This window comes from Cricetulus griseus, chromosome 7, assembly GCF_003668045.3.
Source record: "Cricetulus griseus strain 17A/GY chromosome 7, alternate assembly CriGri-PICRH-1.0, whole genome shotgun sequence".
Classification (NCBI taxonomy): Eukaryota; Metazoa; Chordata; class Mammalia; order Rodentia; family Cricetidae; genus Cricetulus; species Cricetulus griseus.
This window is the reverse complement of record NC_048600.1, coordinates 50,787,183-50,811,305: the sequence shown is the minus strand read 5'-3', so window position 1 is coordinate 50,811,305 and position 24,123 is coordinate 50,787,183. Positions and strand designations below refer to the sequence as shown.

The following is a 24,123-nucleotide window of genomic DNA, read 5'->3' as shown; positions in this document are numbered from 1 at the left end:
ACACACATGGTACACAAAGAGGAGCTGTGGGTAGATGGTAATTATCTGCTAAACACATGTTTTCCTCTTCCAAGTTTATCCTCTACCAGACTAGCCCAGGCCAGCCTCACTCAGCAGCGTGCTCTTGCATGCTAGCTTTTAAAATGTCAGTTTGGCAGCTGGGAAGAGTTGAGGTTGGTTCAAAGGCCAGCCTGAGCTACAGAGCAAGACCCTATCTCAATAACAAAGCTCAAAGTCAGTACTGCCAGTCTAAGACACTGCATAAAAAGCCACCAAACCCACCAGCGGTGGTGGTGCAAAGGCATTTAGTACCAGCACTCAGGAGGCAGAGGCAGAGGCAGAGGCAGAGGCAGAGGCAGAGGCAGAGGCAGAGGCAGAACTCTGTGAGTTCTGAGACCTGCCTGGTCTACAAGAGCTAGTTCCAGGACAGTCTCCAAGGCCAGAGAAACCCTGTCTCGACACCCCCCACCCACCCCAAAAAAAGCCACCCAAACCTAAAGAACTAATCTTAACACAGAAACTTACAAACTGTAGACCTGGTCAGTAAATTTGCAAATGCAAGACCATCAGTAGCTATTTAATATACATTGCCCTCAATTGAGAAATGTCAATAAACAGCTTGCCTTCAAATTTATATAGCACCCAGTATCAAAAATCATATTTCTTTCCCACATGTAATGTTGATTTTGAACAAAGCAAATACACTTCGAGTATATTGTTGAACTCTTTAGCAGATACTTCCAATTGCAGGTTGTAGTTTGTATGTGGAGAGCTGAGTTAACTCTCAACATTTCTACACTTCACCATCCTCACCCAGTTAGGCTCTCATCTTTCTCATCCTGCTCACTGGATTTTAAGAGGAAGGTTGTTTTATACCATAGTTTTACTAGACCCCTGGAGCCACTGTCAGGACAATGGCATCAATTTGAACTTTTTCTTCAGACAGGCATTGACTACTAAAAATAAGATGGACTGGAGAGATGGTTCAGTGGTTAAGAGCAGTTAACTGCTCTTGCAGAAGACAGGGGTTCAACTCATAGCACTCACACCCATCTCTAACTCCAGGGAATCCAACAGTTTCCAGCCTCCCTGGTTACCAGGCATGCACAAGGTACACATATGTACATGCAGGTAAAACATGCACACTTACACACACAAAAATAAAGACAGAATATTTAAGCAGACTAGATACATAGGAACACTTTACAGTCAGCTCATTAAACATATTATTTATTGAATATTTTCTCAGTACCAGGAATTAGAGATACAGGAGTGAACAAATCTTTATAATGTCCTTGCTCCCATGGAGTTTCTGCTCTCAGTTAACCACCCTGAGATCACATCTTATGCCAAATCAAAAGTGAAAAGGCAGCTGCTCGGCACTATTAGATCAAACAGTCAAGAGACACATGTAGTAAATATGAGAATTTATTTGGAAAGGAGGGTATAAAAAGCATGATTCTAACACTTATTCAGAATATTAACAAATTAGAAAAAGTTAGAAACTACAGAAAAGGTAGACACCCTGAAGTTGGCTTAAAGGCTGGATACATGGTACAAACAAGGACCAAATATTCTGTCATGCAATAAGCACTCAGGGGAAAAAGCATGGGAATGTTTACAGAGCAGGCCACAGCAAATATTTTAAAAATTTACATTAAGAAACTGTACATAAATGGAAAAATAAATTAGATAATTTACAAGAAATGTTTTATAGGTTACAATAGGCTATAACTTAAGTCTTATTATGCATAAAGTTTATAGCACATTATACATTTTTACATAAGATTTAATATTAGAAGGATCTAAACATAACAAAGCTTGGACCTAACAATAATGCAACCAACAAAGTAAGGCAGCTTACACTGAAGTGACATGTGTAAGTAAAATAAGCCCCGATTTAAAAGATGCCCAAAATGGGAGAGAAAAATCCCCAGGAATTGAAAGAATGCCTTTCAACTTCAGTTAAAATGCCAGGAATTCACTTAGCTCAAACATAGTGGGTATGAGTGATCATGTATTTGAACCTCATTCACTGCAGAAGACCAGTGATTTACCTGTAGGATTAGGCCAATGACACCCAGCATGCAATGCAAAACCAAAAACTTTATTTAAAAAACAAATAGTTTGTGAATGAAACAAGGTGCTGAGAGCTAGCAGCAAGATTCCAGCATCAGCTCACACTGACTTTTAGAAGTAAGGACTTGCTGTCAAACACAGGTCTCTCCCACCAAGCTCAGAAAAAAGATTTTTTGGCCTTCTGACTGCCTCATTAGGTAGAACTGTAACCCATCTCAACCTACTTGCAGGCAATTCCATTTTTCTTTTGTAAATGTGGCTGAGAATTGTGTGCTGCACAAATGCAATAATTTCAGAGGGGCTATAACTCTGAATTTAGAGGGGTAGTTTCCTCTTTCTCAAAAGAATAGTAATTCTTACATACTTTTTAGGTTAGTAGTTAAAATTTAAGGTACTTGAATGTACACACATACTTTCCAATAGCTATCATATTGGAGAGATGTAATGGGAGAATAGTATTTTTCTGGCTTTGTAAGTACTTATTAATACATAATAATAAAAGCCAGAACTATTAATCTACTACATAAGCAGCATCTGAAAAACGTGTAAGTCATCCTAAGCACTGCCAAGAATGAGGCAGTTGTTCTCAGGCTCCTGACAACTATGTCATTTCCCATGGTAGCCACTGAATTCCCAGTTTACAAAGCCGGGCCAATGACGAGCATACCATAAAACACTATCAAATCTGAACTCCACCTGTATTGAATACACAAGACAGAACAGTGCGAGAAATAGGGAGTGCTTTCCAAAACATTTTAGCCTTTTTAAAGTAGAAATAAGACAGCAGAAAACCCAGGACAATGTCTTTTCATGCTGCTGTTTTGAACCAGCCATCACAACCTTCAAAGAAAAGAGTTCATGTTATTACTGACACTGAGAGACTCATCAGAAAGACAATTTTTGTTACAAACAGCAAACAAAAAGGAATTTTGTTAGATTATGCAATGCAGGCCAGGTATGGTGGCACATGCCTTTCTCACCAGAACTTGGGAGGCAGAGACAGGAGGATCTCTTGTGAGTTTTAGGTCAGCTTGGTCTACATAGCAAGTTCCAGAACAGACAGGACTACATAGAGACCCTGTCTCAAAAAGCAAAAACCAAACCAAACTGAAAATTATCTGATGACTTAAATGAAGCTAGCCTATCTCCATCACTGTCAGAACAAACCACACCCAGTGAACAGGAGCTTGGCTGGAAAAGACAACATTAACACTTCGAAGCAATAACCCTTAAAATCAGATTATTTTCACAAAGAATGTATTTTGACTATTTTGTTTACATATAGCACAAAACTGAAGTTGAATGTAAAGTAATAAACATTCATATTCATTCAATTTTTTACATAACTTAGAATTTCTGAATTACATTCGCAAATTCAACATATTAACAAAGATAAAGTGCTCAACAAAAGGAAAAAAAAGATACAAATAAACTAAATAGAAAAGAACTTTGTTTCTAACAAAGTGGTTTTATAAGGACATTTAGAAACTATGGCCAGGCCAAGCTTCCCACCCAAGAATGTAACCCCCAAACAGTCTTATCTTTTAGAAATGGGTTCCTTAAATACAACAATTACATGCATTCTCATGGGCAACATCAATTTAGAGTTTCTGAAGAGTCTAGGTTTTGCAAATAATGAGAACCTCTTGAGAGGGTGGCTTTAATTATCATGCACACTACTGGCCTTGGCAATGACTTTATCCAAAGGAGGGATGCACTACTTCCCCACCTACTTAGAGTAGCTGAGAAAGGAAATGCCATGCTAACCTGTGTGACCTGTGTACTAGAAGCTTGGAGTCGGCTAGTTAAAAGGCAACATTTGGGGGAATGGTGGTGCTTTAGATCTCTGTTGTGTGCGTTTCACCACCAAAACCATGGCTAACAATGCTCTTAGCATTTTAAAGTTATCAGAATTTTTATAAAGATTCTCTGTATATATAAAAGATAATAATGAGTTAAAAAGTGTTTCTTGGTAATCTTTCAAATTTGACTGCACAAAACTCAGAAACTTTAGAAACTAAGTTTCTGGAATTAATTTTATTCCCATGAAGGAAATTCATTAGTTTGGAGATTGCTAACTACTAGGATTATCACAGGCAGTTTTATCAGTATCAGATATTAGAAAAATCCCATACACTACAAGAGATGACATGATGCCAACATACAGTATTTTTGCAATAGTCAGTAACAGCTTGTCTGTGTAAATAAATTGGTCCAAATAAATGATCTTATTTCTATTAAAAAAAAAAAGAAGTCCCCACCCACCCCATCACATTCTTTTAAAATTCACCAAGTTTTCATGGACACACAATATTAAGTAATTCTAGCATACCTTTAATCTTGGTATGCAGGAAGTAGAGGCAGGTGGATTTGAGTTCAAGGTTTGCCCCGTCTACATAGCCAGTTCCAGGCCAGTCAGGGCTACATAGATGAGACTCTGTCTCAAAAACAAAAACAGAAGTAGTTCTAGAAAAACACTAACACAGTGGGCACTATTTAAAATGTACATCAACTGAAGACTAAATAATTAAAAATAAAAATAAACAAAAGCGGGCAAAATATATCTCCCAATAAATTCTTGCACTGATTTCACAATGAAATAACACACTAGATGTATCAGTTATAAAGAAAAAAAAACATGTATTAAAATGACTTTCATCTATTTGTTAGTTTTTAATGTGTTTACTAAAAATGTAAAATTATACATGGTTTATATTTTATTTCTATTAAATGGCACTGTTTAAGAACACAGACCTTAGGAAGGTGGTGGTGGTGCACAAATCTCAGTACTTGGGAGGCAGAGGCAGGCAGATCTGATTTCAAGGCCAGCCTGGTTTAGACAGTAAGTTCCAGGAGTTACACTGAGAACCCTGTCTTGAAAAACCAAGGTGGGGTGGGTGGGTGGGTGGGGGCACACAAAACCACAGACCTTCAATTAGGTTGACTGATATTAGAGGCAAACCTATTTATGACAGCATGCTTACAGGTAATTTCTCAAGAGCAATGTAAAGCAGATTAGACTCTTGGCAGCCCTTATCAATCATGATTCTGTGTTCTTATCAGTTCATAATTACAGATTACATTTGGAAAAAGGTAAAAAAATGGACGAGCTAGTTGGCTGGCGTTACACGAGTCTTAATAGGTAATTTCAGTTCCAAACTGACAGAATGTTGTGTGCCACATTAACCAAAGTATAGTGATCAAGTGAATATGAACATCAATCTTTTCTTAACGACAGCCCTAAACCTATAGTTGTTTATGTATGAATTTCCACAGGTAGAAAATCTGCTATTTCTAACATTGTTATTTTCTTATCTGCACAAACACTTGAGTCAAAGCCTTTAAAATAAAGGAAGCAGCTGCCTTCCCCCTGGAATTGGCCACCACTATGCAAACACTGACAAAGACAACATCGTAGACTTAAATGTCTGAGTGGGCTGATTTCAAAGTTCTAAGGGCAAATACTCTTCATATGCTCCCCCTCCCCAGATACTATTTGTATGCTCGTATCTTTTGTTTTGTTTTGGTTTTGTTTTTTGAGACAGGGTTTCTCTGTGGCTTTGGAGCCTGTCCTGGAACTAGCTGTTGTAGATCAGGCTGGTCTCACACTCACAGAGATCACTTGCCTTTACCTCCCGAGTGCTAGGACTAAAGGCGTGCACTACCACTGGCTGGCTGTATGCTTATATCTTTAGGTAAAGAAAACTGAATTTCAAATACCTGCACATAAGATGTGAAAACTACACACAGACAACTGTTGTGTTGACAGTCTGGTGGAAACTTCTCACTACTAAACACTGGGGTCTCAGAAACCACAATGAAATACTTTTTGAAGTGTAAACAATCTCTAACCTATCTAAGGTTATTTCCAGAAATATTGGTAATACAGGTTCATTTCCCTTACAGACTCAACTTTATGGAACTACTAGCCTCCAAAATGGTACTGCATATGTGAAATCTGAGATTTAACATTATAAAATCAGGAATTCAAAACCAAGAATGAATTTCAAGATAGAAGGAAAGGCAAATTTTGGATCTGCAATGCTTTTATAACCAAAAAACATGAATATTGATCCACTTGTAACTCAGCAATACTGCCTCGGTGTCCCATAGTTTCAAAACACCCTTTTAGATAACATCTGATTCTGTCCTTTGCTACTGTTTATAGCAGGATAAAATCAGCTTTCATAGTTCAGACCTAATGAGAAGTGTATGTTTGGGCCTGAGATACACATGGTAGAAAGACAACAGAATGTCACCCACTCTAACCATATTCCATGTGAACAGTTCAAAGACTTAACTAGATTCCAAAGCATGTGATTATGCCCCCAATTTTAAAACAGTAAACATCTTAACACATATACTGATTAATGCATGAAATAAAGAAAATGTAACGCCACCAAACGTGTGCAAAATATTTCAAAAGGAAACTTCAGGTTCATGTTTAAACACGGTATTTCAACTCATCAACTGAGAGAAAAGTGGACTTAGGGGGCGAGGTCATATAGACATGCTCTTTTGAGGAGGACATGTTATAAAACTACTACCATAGTTAATACTTAATATTGCCTTAACATTCCTAAAGTCACAGAAAATGATCATCTTTGATTGCCAGTACAATAAATTACCATAGAGTATGTAACTTCCTGTTCACTAGTAACCAAACGTACATAAAACAGACTCAAAACAAATACTTAGTATTAATGATTTTGCATAAGCAAACATTTCTGAGACTTGAAGATTTGTGTTTGAGCATACAGTACTATCAATGTTGGCTACATCAAATAAATAGAAAATCATTTCTTGAGAAAAGTTCAACAATCAAGAGGCTGTATTGCATTTAAGATTGAACGCTGGTTATATACACACACAAGGGGACAATCAATGAGGAGTATTTCCCATTACAGAGGTCTTTCCAGGTGGCAAAGCTCTTAAGTTTACCATTCTGACATTTAAAATCGACACAAATAGCATTACTCTTTTATCCTTTGGTTCCCAGTGACAAATAATGAATGAAGTCTCTGGATCAGTTCTTCCTAGTTGACATTTCTTAGTAAAGATCTCTGATGTTTCAGCTGAAATTTGGCAATCCAAGAAGTGCACCAACAGCTCCAAAGTATCCCTGCATGATTTAAACAGTTTAAGACAATGTAGCTTTTAGATTAATTTGTTAAGAACACATTTATATAGCTTCTTCACATGGAATACATGAAAGGGTACACTCCACAAAACAAAAGATAAACTAGAATCGGGAAAGCACCAAGTCCAACAGAACCCAGCAAACCCTCAAAATTAATACAGAAGGAAAGGAGACCAGTCATCCAGCAAAACAGCACTGTCATTTCTAAAAAGAGCAACATTCCCTCTCCTTGTTAATCAATAACCTTACACATAAGTAAATGGCCTCAATTCACCACTAAAAAGATAAATCAACCAAAGAGCTCGTTCTTTGGAAAAGTTAGTAAGATTGACAAACTTTAATTATTATAAAATAAAGACACAAATTAATAAAACTAGAGGTCAAAAGGATGTCATTCCTACAGACTCCAAAGAAGAATTTTAGGTTGCATTCTATATACTCTTGAACTACCTATCTATCTGCCTGCCTACCTATTCAAGACAGGGTTTCTCTGTTTAACAGTCCCAGCTGTCCTGGAATTAGCTCTGTAGACCAGGCTGGCCTAAACTCAGAGAAGTGCATGCCTCTGCCTCCCAAGTGCTGAGTTTAAAGGTGTGCACCACCACTGCCTGGCTTTGAAATAAGTATCTTTATTGTAGCAATAACTTTGAATTTTATTAATTCAAAATAATGTAAACATTTGATTTCATTATATGAGACTGATTAATTGCACATAATGGAATTTAACTGGATATTATAAATAGGAAAAAAAGCTGGGAGGTGAGCTGTTTGGTTTTTTATTTGTTTGTTTGAACACAAGGTCTTGACATGTAATCCTGGCTAGCCTAGAACTAATATAAAGCAGGCTGGCTTCAACCTAGGCTAACATCTTGTCTCTGCTTGCTGAATATTGGAATTATAGGAGTGCTACCACCAAGCTGAACTAGGAAAACAATATTTGTCAGGGCAGTGGTGGCGCACGCCTTAGTTCCAGCACTCGGGAGGCAGAGGCAGGCGGATGGATCTCTGTGAGTTCAAGACCGACTTACTCTACAAGAGCTAGTTTCAGGACAGCCTCCAAAACCACAGGGAAACCCTGCCTTGAAAAACCAAAAAAAAAAAAAAAAGGAAAACAGTTACTTCTCAGGGTCAGGGTGGGTTACAATGCATTGAGGGAATTAAAAAGAATCCTCTTTGTTAGAACACATAGCCCAGGCCTGAGAAAATAGCTCATTCCATAAATGCAAGGAACTGAGTTTCATTTCCCAAACCAACATAAATAAAAAAGCCAGGTGCTGTGGCATATTTTTATAAGCCCAGATGTGGGGAGGCAGATCTTTGGGGTTTGCTGTCCAACCAATACAGCCTCACCATGCCAGTGAGAGACCGTGTCTCAAAGGAGGTGAATGGTGTTCTTGATAATGATAACTGAAGTTGTCCTCTGGTCTCCACATATGCATACATATTTACAGTTTTACATATATAAATATAAGAAGATATACAGAAATGTAGAAATTTTCATTCAAAACATGCTGTTTAACCTACAAAAAAACTGTTTTCTGAAGAATAGAAGAAAGGGTATGTGATAGGTAGGATTTTAGTTGGGGGGGTTGTAGGGGAGGACGGGAGGGAGAAGGGAACTGGGATTGTCATGTAAATCAATCTTGTTTCTAATCCAAATAAAAAAAAAGATAAAAAAACTGTTTTCATACCTCATGTTCTAGAAACAATGCTTTCAATTGACCTTTTGACCAGTAATCCAAAGCATATGCCAGAAGTTTCATAGAGAGAGTATTAACACGTAAAAAGTTTCCAACGAAGACAACTCTGTTAATTTTCTGAAATCGAAGAAAGTGACTTTTAGGGCATTAAAATATTTATGCAAGAATGTTAATGTCACTCATTAGTACCTCCTAATTTCTGGCACACAGTTCTACATTTCTGATTATTCACAAATTAGATAATTAAAGAATGAGCTCTAATGCCAAATATGAACTCTGGATTTTAATGCTGATGCCATGTCCTACATGTTTTTTGACTACAACCAAACATACCAAGATCCAGAGTACACTGAGTCAGGGAGGCTATGCACATGTGTAGAAGGTGTGTTGATAGCCTATATATTCCTATTTCAGTTTTACTGCAAACCTAACATTGATCTAAAACCATGCAATGCAACCTGGTCCCTCCAGAGTTGGACAATAGCAGTGATTGTGGAAGGGGACCATGAAGGGTGGGTAACATAAAAGTTGAGAAGGAGGAAGATGTGGAGACAGAGGAACAGGAGGCATAAACTAACTAAAACATAGTTTGGGAGCAGGAGAGATGCTCAGTGGTTAGGAGCACAAGCTGATCTTCAAGAGAACCATGGCTCTGTTCCCAGCACCACCTTGGCTTTTCACAACCATGTGTAACTCTAGTCCCAAGAAATTCAATGCTCTTCTGTCTTCCATAGGCACTGCATGTAAATGGTGCACAGATACACATGCAGGAAGAATATCCACACACATAAAAAAAAAAAAGTTTAGGATGGAGAGCTGGCTGAGGTTAAGAGTATTTGCTACTCAAGCAAGCCCCAGGGACTTTCCTTTCTCCCCATCCATACCTGCTGGGGTTGTAGGCCCAAAGCCATATCAGGCTTCTTAGATGGGTGCTAGGGACTCAAATCCTGGTCCTCTGCACAGAGTCACTGAGCTATCTCCCCAACCCTCACTTTTTCTGAAGGCAAGCAACACACATCACCTCAGACCACATGTGAAGAACAAGTCTCAATGCCTTCATAGCCCTGTACAATGCTGCTTGATCCATATGCAACAAGGCAGCACTGTAAAGAAGCCGAGGGCAGTAAGAAAATCTCCAAGTATCTCACTAATTGAACACTCCATTATTATAAACAAAGAATCCACAATGTTTTTCTCAATAGTTTAATTAAAATGTGCTATCCTTATATTTCACTCTCATTTACATTTAGACTGTGTATTCATTTATGAAGACATTTTGAGAATAAGTACTTATTTGTCCTATGTCTGACACCAAGTTAGTTTCTTTTTGTTTTGCAGGGCAGGGAGACTGAACACCAAGGGCTTTTCACTATTTGTCATATTACTTTCCTTCTTATTATTGGCTATTTTGAAGCAGAAGCTGACTGGCTGGCCTGAAACTCTCTTTGCAGACCAGGCTGCCCTTGAACTCAACAGATCTGCCTGGCTCTGCCTCCCAAGTGCTGTATTTGTCATTAAAAAGGAAGAAACAAACAAGATATTTTATCCATTTGAGAGCATAAAGAAATGGATCTCAATCTGACAGGCCTCGTTGGAAAATAAGGGGTTCTATCACACACACAGGAATCAATTTTTTCTTTTAAAATTTCAAAACAAAGCAAAAAGACAGGGTCTCTATAACCCCAACAGCCTGGAATTAGCCGCAAACTCACAGAGCGCCCAACTCCTGAGCACTGGGATTAAAGGCATATACCACACCACTGTGTCCAGATGTTTTTTGTGAAATTAAAAGTTCTTGAATGTCTTTTTACCTCGTTAACAGCACACATCCGGGCCACGGAACCAATGTTATTAGTGATAGTAACTAAAGTAGCTCTTGCCAGATCCTCTTTACTAACAGTTTCTCGCTTCTCCTTATAAATCATATTCCCAAAACTGAAAAAAAAAAAGAGAAACAAGTCAAATCTACTGGTAATAATTCATACGTTAACTTACATATCTATTTACAAATGAAAATGTCGTAATGAAACCCATTGTGTGTAAAATAATAAATGCTAACATTAAACTGTTCAGGAAAAATTTAAATTAATATATAGACAACTTTTTAAATGTCTGAAAGGCACAAAAGTGACTTAAACAGCTAAATTTTGTTATGGAAAGATATACCATAAAGCATCATTTTTCAAACATTATTTGTTTTCTCCCTCTCTGTGTGTACACATACTCAGAAGTCATTAGACGCTTTGTAGGAGTGATGCTCTCCTTTTACTATGTAGGTAGGTTCTGGGGATCAATCTGAGGTAGACAGGCATCCTTACCCTCTGAGCCACCTGACTGGCCCAAGGATGTCATTTCCCTAAGTTAACAAAGAAACTTAATGAAATCACAAACAGAACACACTTTTATGCTTCCATAGCTTTGAGGTGTATTGAGGGTACATCTGGAGTAAAAAAAACAAAAAAAACTAGTGCATGAGAATTCATCTCTTATCAGTGGAAAAAAAGAATAGATGTTAGGTACTTGTAAAAAAATTGAAAAACTGGATCTCTCACACAAAACTGTAAGAAAAATTATAAACCATGTTTGTTTTACATCATAACAAAGACTGAATTATAAATACATTAAATACCAGAGAAAGAAAATACAGGTTAATTCCTTTATATGAATCAATATCCAGAAGCCATAAAAGACTGATAAATTCAACAGTGTAACAAGCTATAAAAACAAAACAAAAAAACTAGATCATCAACAATCACTAACAGCACCACATATGGTCCTTAGCTTCTTGTTAGTAAAAGAAACAAAAGTAAAATCACACTAAAATGCTGCTTCCCTATCAGATTAGCAAAAACTTAAAATGTTTCATAGCATACTAGTTCAGCTGTTGGGAAATACTCTTTTACCTGGTGGGTTAGGTGAAAAATCACCATTTGGAGGGTGTGCTAACAAAACTGTAACAAGTATTTGCACTTTACCTTCAGGAATGTAAGCTACAGACAGGACAACATGAACAACATGGAAAGATTTCTAGGATGTGTGACTGTTTTATTAGAGTATGTATACTACTATGCTACATAGTGGCACAAGTTATTGGATAAGCAAAGGATTACAGAATATGATTTGTATTTTCACATATCAACAGAAGACAGGTGTTTCAGAATACAAAGTTTCTGTTTTCCTGTTGTTTTTTTGGTTGTTTTTGTTTTTTTAAAGCTTCACGAATTTGCTTGTCATCCTTGCCCAGGGGCCATGCTAATCTTCTCTGTATCGTCCCAATTTTAGTATATGTGCTGCCAAAGCGAGCACCTGTTTTTTGTTTTTGTGGGTTTGTTTGTTTTTACAGGGTTTCTCTGTATAACAGTCCTCACTGTCCTGGAATTCACTTTGTAGAGCAGGCTGTCCTGGAACTCAGAGATCGCCTGCCTCTGTCTCCCAAGTGCTGGGATTAAAGGCATGAGCCCCCACAGTCTGGCCTGGAACTCCTTTTATAGCACTGGTTTGCCTGGAACTCAAGAGTTCTACCTGCCTCTGCCTCCTAAATAACGGGATTAAAGGAGGGTGCCACCATGACCAGCTGAGAAGTTTTTCTGTTCTTCAGTTCAGGGACTCAAACCCTGGCCTTGGGCATACTAGGCAAATTCTCCTCCACTGAAAAATGTCACCAGCACAAGGAGTTTTTTTTTTTTTTTTAACAGGGTGCACATAGGGTAAACTTTGCAATGAATTTACTTGTTTTCAAGATAGGGTTTCTCTGTGTAGCACTGACTGTCCTGGAACTTACTCTGTATATCAGGTTGACCTCAAACTCAGAGATCCACCTGTCTCCCAAGTGCTGCAACACTACCACTAGGCTTGAGTATTTTATTTTTAAACTACTTCAATGTCTAAAACTTGGAATCTAAACAAAGAAAAGGAAATCACCTTTCCAAAAACTAAATAAACAACTTGAATAACTTACCTAGATGCCACAGCCCAACCTGGCAGACCAAATCTTTCATAATCTCCTCCATAAATATCACGGACCAGCCTATCAGCTTGGGTGCTGTCACCTTTGGATGCCATTTCAAGAGCCTCTTCAAAACTTTCACAGCCAGTCAATAAACTGCATAAACCAAGAAAGGTACCCCCTCCAAGGCTAAATAAAGTAAAAATAAGATAGTCTTGTTAAATTGCACTTACATTTTCTTTCCCAAAGTAAAAAAGACAACATTCATTTATTGAATAAACACAGGGAAAACATGGTTAAATATCAACATGATAAAGGACAAGAGAAACTACTTAGTAAAACCAAACCTGTCACCTCAACAGCTAAGTTGGCTAGGGAGAAAAACCCCATTTTGAATCTAATATTTTATACTTTGTAATTGCTAAAATATACTACTGTGTATGCATTAAAAGAAATACTAATAATAGGTTGGTGAGAGAATGCATGCTACCATTGTCAGCACTAAAGAAGCTGAGATAAGACCTTGAGTTCTGGGCCAGCCTGTCCAACAGATTCAAAATGGGTATCTGTGTCCTAAAAATACCACATAAGGAAGGAAATCTGTTCTTTTACATTCCCAAGAAATGACCTCGTGAAAGATTTAGTTGCCCAATTAGGGTGAAATTAATTCAGTTATGATATGTGAACATTAACACGAACCAAACAGAGGAAGTGTATATACGGCTCATCATCATGTTAATGACAAATTTATTTAGTACTATTCCCATATCATTTTGGATTATGCCCATGAAATGTAACTGTGTGGCTCTAGTCTTTAAATTTAAAATCTTTGCTTACTAGACTCACCTACATTTCTATTTTTTGTAGTTAGTCAAAAGAATCAAAAGAAATGTTTTGTGTATTTATTGGTTAAGGACAGTATGAAAGTGGGCTTCTAGAGTATTAATAACTGTTAAGAGTACTAATGCATTTAAGTATTTCAACAGAAATATTGCTTTAAAATTAACACCCCCCCATAAACCCATCTTAATTATTTTAAAACCTTTGCTTCCACAGTTGAACAGGCATTGCTACCTATTGATGAATTATTTAAGAGAATTAAGTCTTATAAAACCCTTCACTTCACATTTCAGGTTATTAAAAAAAGTTATGGTCTATTTGAGAACATTAATTTATTATAAAAGGAGTTCACATTAAATTCATCCTAAAAATTAACTGCAGGGCTAGAGAGGCAGCTCAAAGGTTAACTACTCTTACAGAGGACCTGGATTCCTAGTACCCCCCATCAGGCAGCTCATAACTACCTGTACTCCAGTTCCAGGGATCTGACACTCTTTGGCCTCTTTGGATACCTGTGTGTATTTGATGCACATAAATTTCACATACACACATATAAATAAAGATCAATGAAAAAAATAAGTAACTATTCCACTATGATATTGAATTTTAAATGCAAATTCATACAGTACATGGAAAGCTTTATGGTTAAATATAAAAAATGGAAAAAAAAAAGAAATGCTGCAGAAATTAAACAAAATATGAACAGATACTGTAGTTCTGAAGTCAACAGAATACTGTTACTGCTAGCAACTCTACTGTTAAACTCAGGAAAAAACAGTGGAATTATTCTATACAAAAATCAACTCATCATTATGGAAATTCTGATGCCAACTGATGCTGACCACTAGAAAATACTTAGGGACTTTAGTTTTAAGTTATTACATAAACACCTTACAAAAAAGATCTGTAACTTTTTTTTTTTTTTTTTTTTGGTTTTTGGAGACAGGGTTTCTCTGTGTAGCTTTTGTGCCTATTCTGGCACTCGCTCTGGAGACCAGGCTGGCCTAGAACTCACAGAGATCCACCTGCCTTTGCCTCCCTAGTGCTGGGATTAAAGGTGTGTGCCACCAACGCCCAGCTTGAGATCTGTAACATTTTAATTTATGTATCTATATTCTTTTAAAGACATTACTTTTATGTGTGCGTGTTTTGTTTGCATATATGTTCTGCACCATGTGTGTGGCTAGTGCCAGCAAAGACCACAACCTCTGGAACTGGAATTAAAGATGGCTGTGAGCTGCTATGTGGGTGTTGAAACTGAACTGGGTCTTCTGCAAGAATAGCAAGGGCGCCTAACTGCTGAACTATCTCTCTAGCCCCCTATATATTTTAATGTTGCACCAATATGTGTTATTTTTCTGGCAAAACTGGAACTAGCAATATACAATTGGGGGACCAATTCAGTGTAGCATACTTGCCTAGCAAGTATGAGGGCCTATGCTTCTCCAGCACCAAAAATAGACAGATAAATAAAACAAACCCTAGAACTTTTTGTACATAAATGATGATGAATAATGTAATCAAATCAAAAGATTAGTACCTTGTTCCAGTCACTCTTTTATAGTTGTCTTTGGAATGAACTGCTAAAATACTGACTCCTGAGCCAATATTCACTACCAGCAGTGGATAAGGATCATCCAGGTTAAAAGGCATCTTTTGGCATCGCTCAGGTTCTGAGGCATTAGCAAAATAATAGCATTCTGCTTGTCCATTGAAACTGACAGAATCTATATACAGCAAGCCCTTTACAAGGCAGTCAAGTTCATCCAGTTTGTGCAGGTGGAGGTTTCCAATCTGGAAGAAAAAGCAAAAATCAGAATTTTAGACAGGTCAAACAAATACTTGGTTTATAGTTTTCATAAAAATTCAGTATTATGTAAGTAAGGCACTATATGTTTCATTTTATTTGTTGAGGGCCAAAAAATCTATCAATGATTTCACTTAATCCACCAGTTCTCTGTGAAGGCAGCATGACCTCTGGCATAGACAGGGTTCAAGGTGACATTTAGGGGACAGAGAGATGGCTCAGCAGTTAAGAGCACTGACTGATCTTCTAGACAACCAGAGTTCAATTCTAGCACCCACATGACAAGTCTAGTTCCAGGGACTCTGATACTTTCTGCTGGCCATCTTAGTCACTAGACATGCACATGGTGTACGGACTTACATGCAGGCAAAACACCCATGCTCGTAAAATAAAAACAAACCACCACATTAAAAAAAAAAAAAAAAGGCAAATTTACTCAACAGGGTCATCAGAGTCATGGGATGGCAGACATTTGCTATACACAGGACAGTTATGCAAATTTTAAAAATCACCTCACCTGAGTTATTTTTGACTATTCTGAGACACATTAATTTTACCTATCAATTCACACAAACATGAAGTATCAATCACATAGTTCTAATGTACGGGTTAATTTGCTAGGATGACATTTCAAAATACTGAATTACATGTGATAAAACTCCAAATACAGAAACACAGCATCTCTCTCTTCAATAGTTCTCTTGCCATATCCACTATAACCCCAAGGACAAGAGGTGCATACTAACATAACCTATTTTAGGAGATGGCTAATAGAGATAGCTATTAAGAATACAAAAACAAATAAAAGAAAAATGCCAGGCACGGCTGAGGCCAAACTTACCCACACAAAGAAACCCTGTCTCCAAAACCTAAAAACAAAACCAACTCCCACCCACCAACAAAAACCCTCAACAACAATAACAAAGGAAAACAAATGTTAAGTAGTAAAAGTAAGACTTCCAGATTTGGCTGGGCGTTAGTGGTGTACACCTTCAATCCCAGCACTCAGGAGGCAGAGGCAGGTGGATCTCTGTAAGATCGAGACCAGCCCTGGTCTACAAGAACTAGTTCCACAGAGAAACCCTGTCTCGAAAAACCAAAAAAAAAAAAAAAAAAAAAAAAAAAAAAAAAAAAAAAAAAAGACTTCCAGATTCACTGGGGTCTCCTTAGCACAGCTCTGTAATACAGTTCCTTGCTAACAGGCTCTACCACATTCCATCGACATACTGAAACCTGGGCAATGTAGACACCCCATAATGTTGTAAAAAAATGTTCCAAGTCAAAAATATGCTTCAGGGAAAATGAACTCAAGGAATTCAAACTGTGGGTCCCGATCCTGTGAGGGAGGGATGGACGGATCTTTTTACAGGGGTTGCATCATCAGATATCCTATCTATCAGATATTTACATTATGATTCTTAATAGAAACAAAATTAGTTAGGAAGTAGCAATGAAATAATTTTATGGTGGGGGGAGGAACTATATTAAAGGGTTACAGCATTAGGAAGGTTGGAAACCACCATCTTAGAAGCCCAGCTTTGTATTTAGAACTGAATATCCTCATTAATTTTTGGTTTTCAAGTAACAGACACCTACTGTGCGAAAATCTTTCTCAAACTTGTAAGCACCACCTCCTGTAGCACTCAGCACCGTTTGTAAGGTTGAGAAGTTTTTATCTCTTCCCATTTGGATAAAAGTAGGCAGGTCCTGGGTTGGAAATCTGATAAAGTGCAAGTTCCCTCTTCGTCCAAAAAGGGTTAAGTCCTTCAGTTCAAGGTGTACATCCCGAATGCCAGTAGATCCATATGCTACATTAGAAGTCAAATATTTCCGAATGCTTTTTAAGCTCTCAACTTCCTCTTGTTCTTCCTCTGCTGTGATATCGATAGGTTCAAAATATGAGAGCTTTACTAGAGTTCCCCCAATGTCCATTCCAAACCATGGGAAAGCTGTGAATTAAAAACAAAAAAAAATTGATAGTGAGAAAACAAACCAAAATGAATGGTTAATTAGCCACAAACTTCATTTTCTATGAGTCATGCACCTAGTTAATGCTTAGTGGCCAATACTTACTATATGCAACTAACCCTTTCCTTTGGTTGTATTTGTACAGTTTTTCCCCTTGTTTTTTTTTTTTTTTTTTTTTTTCTTTTTTCTTTTTTCATTTGAGACAGGTTTCTGTGTAGCCCTGCCCTGTAATCATGTCAGGTAACCAATGGTAAAATACCTCCTTAAATTGAAATTTTGGGGGACTAGAGAGATGGCTCAGTGATTAAAAGCACTTGTTACCTTCCTAGAGGATCTGAGTTTCATCCACATCATGCAGCTTATGATCACCTGTAACACTAGTTCCATGGGATCCAACATTCTGGCTTTCACAAACACACAGACACAGATTCGTGCACACACAGATATGCAAATATAAATAAATTTAAAAATGAAATGAAATCTTCCTTTGCTCAATCAGCACGTTAAGTTTCTTTGATACATAGGATCAGACATACTTAACAGGCTATGTAAGGACCAGTGCATTTGGGCTAGGAGTAATATTCAGGTTTAGGACTTCAGCTAACTGGGCTATGTGACTCTAGGGGGAGAAAAATCCAATGCTTCTTTGAATATGGAGAATGCTAAAAAACAAAAATTAGCCTATCCAAAGACAGAGTCCTAATATAGTTAAGAAACTATGAGAAAGACTTAAGCTGAGAAAATACAGAGTCAAGCACAAGAGACCTTGCATGCTAGGGAAAGAAACTTAGTCTTGAATCTATAGATAATTTCAGGCACCATTTATTTTCTCCACAAGAAAGTATACAGTTTGGCTGAACATCAGAAAGCTTTCTAAAGTAGGAACATACAGGACAGACAGATGAAGTTTAAGAGGCACTTAAAAGCAAGGCAGCGGGAGGCAGAAGCAGGTGGATCTGAGTTCAAGGCTAGCCTGGTCTACAGAACAAGTTCTAGGACAGCCTACACAAGGAAACCTTATCTCAAAAAACAAAACACACACACAAAAGAGGCACTTAAAAACTAAAGGTGCCTGGCAAGTAAGTTGAAAATCAAAACCATCTAGGCATTATTTGAAAATTACAGATTTCTGAGCCTCACTCCCAGCTGCTGGGCTGAGACAGCTAAGCAATCAGGAGTGTTTGCTATTCTTCTAGTTCAGTTCTCAGCACCCATTCCAGGTGGCTCACAAGTGCCAATAACTCCAGCTCCAGGGAATCTGATACCAGCTTCTGGCCCATGGGCACCATTTATGTATATGGTACATATTACATATAGGCTCCCATATGCAGCTCAGTTGGCAGAGTGCTGCATAAACCACTGGCTAGTGTTGACACCCCGCAATCCTAGCACTCTGTAGGCAGAGGCAAAAGGATCAGAGGTTCATCATCCTTGATGACACACAAGGAGTTCAAAGCCAGCCTAGGTTACTTGACACCAGAATCAGAGAGCTAGTCAAGTCCATCTCTGTCTCTGCATAATTCTCATTACTTTCTTCTATAGAAATAGTTCATGGCCAGGCATGGTGGTGTACACCTTTAATCCTAGCACTTCAAAGGCCAGCCTGGACTACACAAGGAGTTCTAGGTAGTTGGGGCTACATATAGAGACACTGTCTCAAAAAAGAAAGGGGGGAAAAAAAAGAAACAATCAGGAAACTGAGCTTCTTAGTGTTGGAAAAAAGGGTAACAAGAAGGCCACATCAGTGAATGACACTTGAGACAAAAGCAGGCCATTTATAAATCATACAGCAGCACCTCTAGGTAAAAAGAATGTGGTTATTACTAAGAACTGCATTCAGTTAATAAAATCTAGAATTTCTTCTTTAAGGAAATTCATTCATGGTCTACATAGCCTTGGTGGTGATGGGGTCATATATAAAATTATAGGTCATTTTCCTGCCCTATCCCCACTAATGCTTCCAAAGCAATATACTAACAGGAGACATTTATTGGCAAGTGTTTAAACAAATTGTTTTTGCATTTTATGTTTTTAAAAAGTTGGGGTTTTAAAGCCGGGCGGTGGCTGTGCATGCCTTTAATCCCAGCACTCGGGAGGCAGAGGCAGGCGGATCTCTGTGAGTTCGAGACCAGCCTGGTCTACAAGAGCTAGTTCCAGGACAAAGCCACAGGGAAATCCTGGAGAGAGAGAGAGAGAGAGAGAGAGAGAGAGAGAGAGAGAGAGAGAGAGAGAGAGAGAGAGAGAGGGTTTTTGTTTTTTTTTTTGGCTATTTTGAGCTATGTTAGAGCTCATGCTACGGCTCAGATTGGCCTAGAACTCACTATTATAGCCCCAGTTGGCTTTTAAGTTGCAGCAATCCTAATTCAAAAGTATTGGAATTATAGGTGTGAGCCACAAGATCTAGCTACAACTAGGTTAAAAAAAAAATGGGAGCAGATGACACTGATTAAGGAATTCTGAATTCCCCTCAGAATTGCTCTAAAATCTTTCAAAAACCATATCTTTTATTATGACATGTTTTAATGATGACCAGATTAAAAGAAATTTTCTGGTATTAACCTAACCAAAAGAAGTTCTCCCACTTGAATGATGCTTGACTGTAGATTTCATGGTTTGGAAGAACAGAAATCATTTTACCAAAACTCAAAATCCACTAAAAGCCAGTATTTGCATATTCTCTCCCACCCACTTTTTGTTTTGGTAATTCAAGCAAACCCAGGGCATTGGTGCATATTAGGCACTCTACCTCTGAGCTACATTCTCAGCCCTTTGCAGACTTTTCAGGCTCATGTCAAACATAGGTGTCAAAATACACATACAAATGTTACAGAGTACAAACTGGAAGTTCAAAGTTTATTCATTTTCCAGACAGAATCCTCTATTCACAGATTTACGAATATCAGAATACTGATATTCCTAAAACCAAACTTCAAATTAGCACTTAACACTTCTTATTCTTAAAACCATTTCAGTAGAAGCTTTCATGTATTCTGGAGAATAAGAAATCACCAACTTAAAAAAAAAAAAAAAGAAATCACCAACTTTTCTAAAACTGTGACTGAGTACTAAGGTTTTTGTTTGGTTTTTAATTCTAAGTTATGAATAGCCATTTCCAAAATGCACATTCTGGCTACTCCGAAATGTGAGCTATGAAGTGGTAAAGACATAAGTAATGAAGGTAATCAAAAATCTCTTTGTAGCAGAATAGCTTACCATCAACCCTGTTTATTTGGACTCTGAAGTGCAAGAAAAAAATTAGTTATACCTACCATTAAAATAATAAAAACCAGGGCTTTTGAGAGCTCAGTGGTTAAGGGCATGCACAGCTCTTGGGAGTTTGGTTCCCAGCACCCAGGTCCAGTAGCTTAGAATTATCAATAACTCCAGCTCCAGGGGATCTAATACCCACTTCTGACTTCTGCCACCACTTCTAAGAATAAGTTCTCCCTCCACCATGTAGGTCCCAAGGACTGAACTTGGCCACTAAACTATCTTGTCAGCCCAATACCCAACTTTTGCAGATATCTTTTCAACTCAGCAGTGCTCTGGAATTTATTTCCTTAAATCAAGAAATAACTTCTATTCAGGGGCTGGAGAAATGACTCAGTTGTTAAAAGCAGGTATTGTTTTCCCAAAGGACCAGAGTTTGATCCCCAGCATCCACTTCAGATGGCTGAGAACTGCCTTAACCTCAGTCCAAGAGCTCATCTGACACCTCTGGCCTCACAGATGCCAGCACTCAAATACACAAACCCACACACATACACATAATTAAATCACATTCAAAAAGCATTAAGGAGGCAACAAGAGCACAGAAGACAAACTTTCAACTATGAGCCACTCTTGTAACATCTAACACATGGTCTAATTACCAACTTTTGAATTTTCTAGGACATTAAAATGGGTAACATATACATTGATAAATTCCAGGTGTGTATGCAGTTCATGAGTAGAAAAATTTCACTTGGGGCTGGAGAGATGGCTCAGTGGTTAGGAAAACTAACTGCTCTTCCAGGACCTAGGTTCAATCCTCAGCACCCACATGGCAGCTCACAACTGTCTGTAACTCCAGTTCCAGGGGATTCAGCACCATCATGGTAGGCAAAATAGCAATGCACATAAAATAAAGAAATTTTGCACTTCTTATTGATTTTTTACAAATAAAGACTTGAGTTTTCAGCTGGGCGTTGGTGGCGCACGCCTTTAATTCCAGGCAGATCTCTGTGAATTCGAGGCCAGTTAAGTGTTCCCCATCATGGCACTAAGACGCATTAGTTTTGTGTGTGTGAGTTATTTTGAGCTGGGTCTCATGCTGTACAAGAGCTGGGATGACAAATGTGCTTTACCATGCTAACCTAGGGTACATTAGTTTAATTGAGAAAATGTAAACTTGAACAGTCACTGTTTCATTGGCTTCCTTTTTGTTTGTTGGCCTTTGGTTTTTTTGAGACAGGGTCTCACAACATAACTCTGGCTGGCCTCAGAACCCAGAGAGAGATCAATCACCTCAGGGGTGTGTTGGGATTAAAGGTGTACACCACCACACCCTAGTTCATAAACTCTGAACTAGCATACACACACTCACACAAATCACTGTTAATGAATTTCATTATTAATGGGCAGATAATCTAAAAATTAAAAAAAAAGGCCAAAAAACAAAACTTGTGTTTCCCAAGTATTTAGACTATGCCCTGTACGTGGACTAGAAACAACACTGCACTTTGAGCGAGTACACGGAGGGTACTAAAAGTTACAGAGGCGAAGTTCAATTTCCTCATCTTTAAACAACAAAGTCACATTTACAGTTTCTAGACTGCTGCTTCTGTGAGGTTTATAGGATCCCTTAATGGGAGCAGGCAGGGAAGAGGTGTTCATATCCCCCTTTATAGCTGATATCTTGGAGCAGTTGGGAAGATAGCACGGAACACTAGAAACTGTAAAACCTCAAGTTAAGACAGAAGCACTGATCCCCACATCCCTAGCTTGTAGAGAATGGAAGAGCAACATTCACAAAGACTGAACTAATAAATAAACCAACTGCAGAAATAAAAGGCTTTTAAAAGGCAGCCCACGAAACTTGATGTGTTCTCTAACAGCAAGGTTAGAATCTTTTCAGTATATGCATTACAATTACAGAAAAACTCTCTCAAGGTATTTACCATGTTATTAATGTGGTTCGAAGTGGGTAGCTGTAGTACAGTTTTTTAAAAAAAAAACATTTTGTTTATCTGCTTTCTAAAACAAACACAAACCAGCTGATATTCTAAATTGCTAAGGCAATTTACCTACTGGCGGATTACACGCACATGCGTTGAAAAGGTCCAATTGCAACAGTGCAAACTCCCAGGAACCCACCTGGACTTCAAGGGCACAAGCAGGAAATCCAGAAATCCGTAAAAATGGAGAGGTAACAACCCCTAGCTGACAGCCATGACCACCTCTTTTCGCCCTGACTCTTAAGAGGAGATCGGTAGCAGTAATCTCGTTTGGTAAAACCCAAGTCAAAAATCTCCCGTGTACCTCCCTAGATCTCCAGGAGCAAGTGGGAGCAAAGGGCTGAGGGACGGCAGAAGCTCGTCCGGCATGCATGGGGGGGTAGGGAAGTCCGCCGCCTGCAAGCTGGGGCTGCAGCGATCCCTCCCTGGCGGGCGCCCGCGACCAAGCCCGAGCTTAAAGCAGGCCGCTCCGCTCGTGGCTCCTAGAGCCGTCTTCCCAACCCGCGGGTCCCGGCTCCCATCTTACAGGGTTTTTTGGCATCCTTGATCTTCATGGCGTCAGCCTAAGGCGCGAGGGGTAGCCTCGGGTGCAGAGCTCAGCAGAGAACAGCGAATACTCCGGAGCTGGCAGGGCCGCGCGGCGAGGCCCGGCCGGTTCCTCCCCTCAGGCCGGGCGGGGCGGGCCTAGGGCGGGGCGGCGGCGCCTAAGGCGACGGGCGGCCCACGGGGGCCCCCGCAACCGGGAGCCGAGCTCGGGCGCCCTCGCAAACAGCGGTCCCCCCGGCGCCACCGCCACCGCCGCCGCCGCCGCACTGAGAAGTAGCCCGCCCAGGCCCAGCGCCCACGTGACTCAAGCCCCCGAGCCTCCCTCTCCACGAGGCTGCTAGGAGTTGTAGTTCTCCGCAGCGTGAGGCGCGACTCTCCTACAGCAGAGGCGCAGACGGACTACAAAGCCCAGGATGCCTCGCAACCCCTTTTTCTAGGCCCCCTCCGCTTCCGGAGATCGCCTCAGAGTGGTCCCAGCGGGAAGGAGGCGGGGCTTCAGTCACGCCAGCAAAGAGGCTGCCAATGGTGGCAGCCGTGGGCGGTCCGGGCAATTCCCGGGCTCTGATCTCGCCGCCGCAGAAAGAAGAGAGGGGCTGTGTCAACTCTGTAGGCACAGCCATGGCTGTCACTCAGTCTCTGATTTTCCCCTTGATGGTTATTGTGCCAAAATTCAAGGTTTCAAACCACTCAATACGTTTGGTGACCTATAGTCACTCACGAAGGAACCTACTGAAGAACACTTGGAATATTGCGTTTGGAATGATGTCATTAGTGATGGTAACATTTACTCCATGAGTATTATTTACTATTATCTAGGAGCCTTCTGAGCCACATGCAATTCTTATATATTGTGAAGATACAGCAAGAACTGGGCAGTCAAA

The 24,123-nt window shown here is 39.2% G+C and overlaps 1 protein-coding gene and 1 non-coding gene across 2 annotated transcripts; both read right to left on the bottom strand.

The window, feature by feature from the left end:
- Positions 1-1,412: 1,412 nt before the first annotated feature.
- Positions 1,413-23,419, bottom strand: Pank3 (pantothenate kinase 3). The gene is made up of 7 exons (XM_027425223.2): positions 23,223-23,419; positions 17,109-17,461; positions 15,246-15,499; positions 12,878-13,054; positions 10,731-10,854; positions 8,911-9,036; positions 1,413-7,201 (listed from the first exon to the last, which is right to left on the bottom strand). The coding sequence occupies exons 1-7, from the start codon at positions 23,248-23,250 to the stop codon at positions 7,151-7,153; spliced, it is 1,113 nt and encodes a 370-aa protein (XP_027281024.1). The 5' UTR covers positions 23,251-23,419; the 3' UTR covers positions 1,413-7,150.
- Positions 12,119-12,225, bottom strand: LOC113836669. The gene has a single exon (XR_003487076.1). It is a non-coding gene; the product is annotated as a U6 spliceosomal RNA (small nuclear RNA).
- Positions 23,420-24,123: the final 704 nt, after the last annotated feature.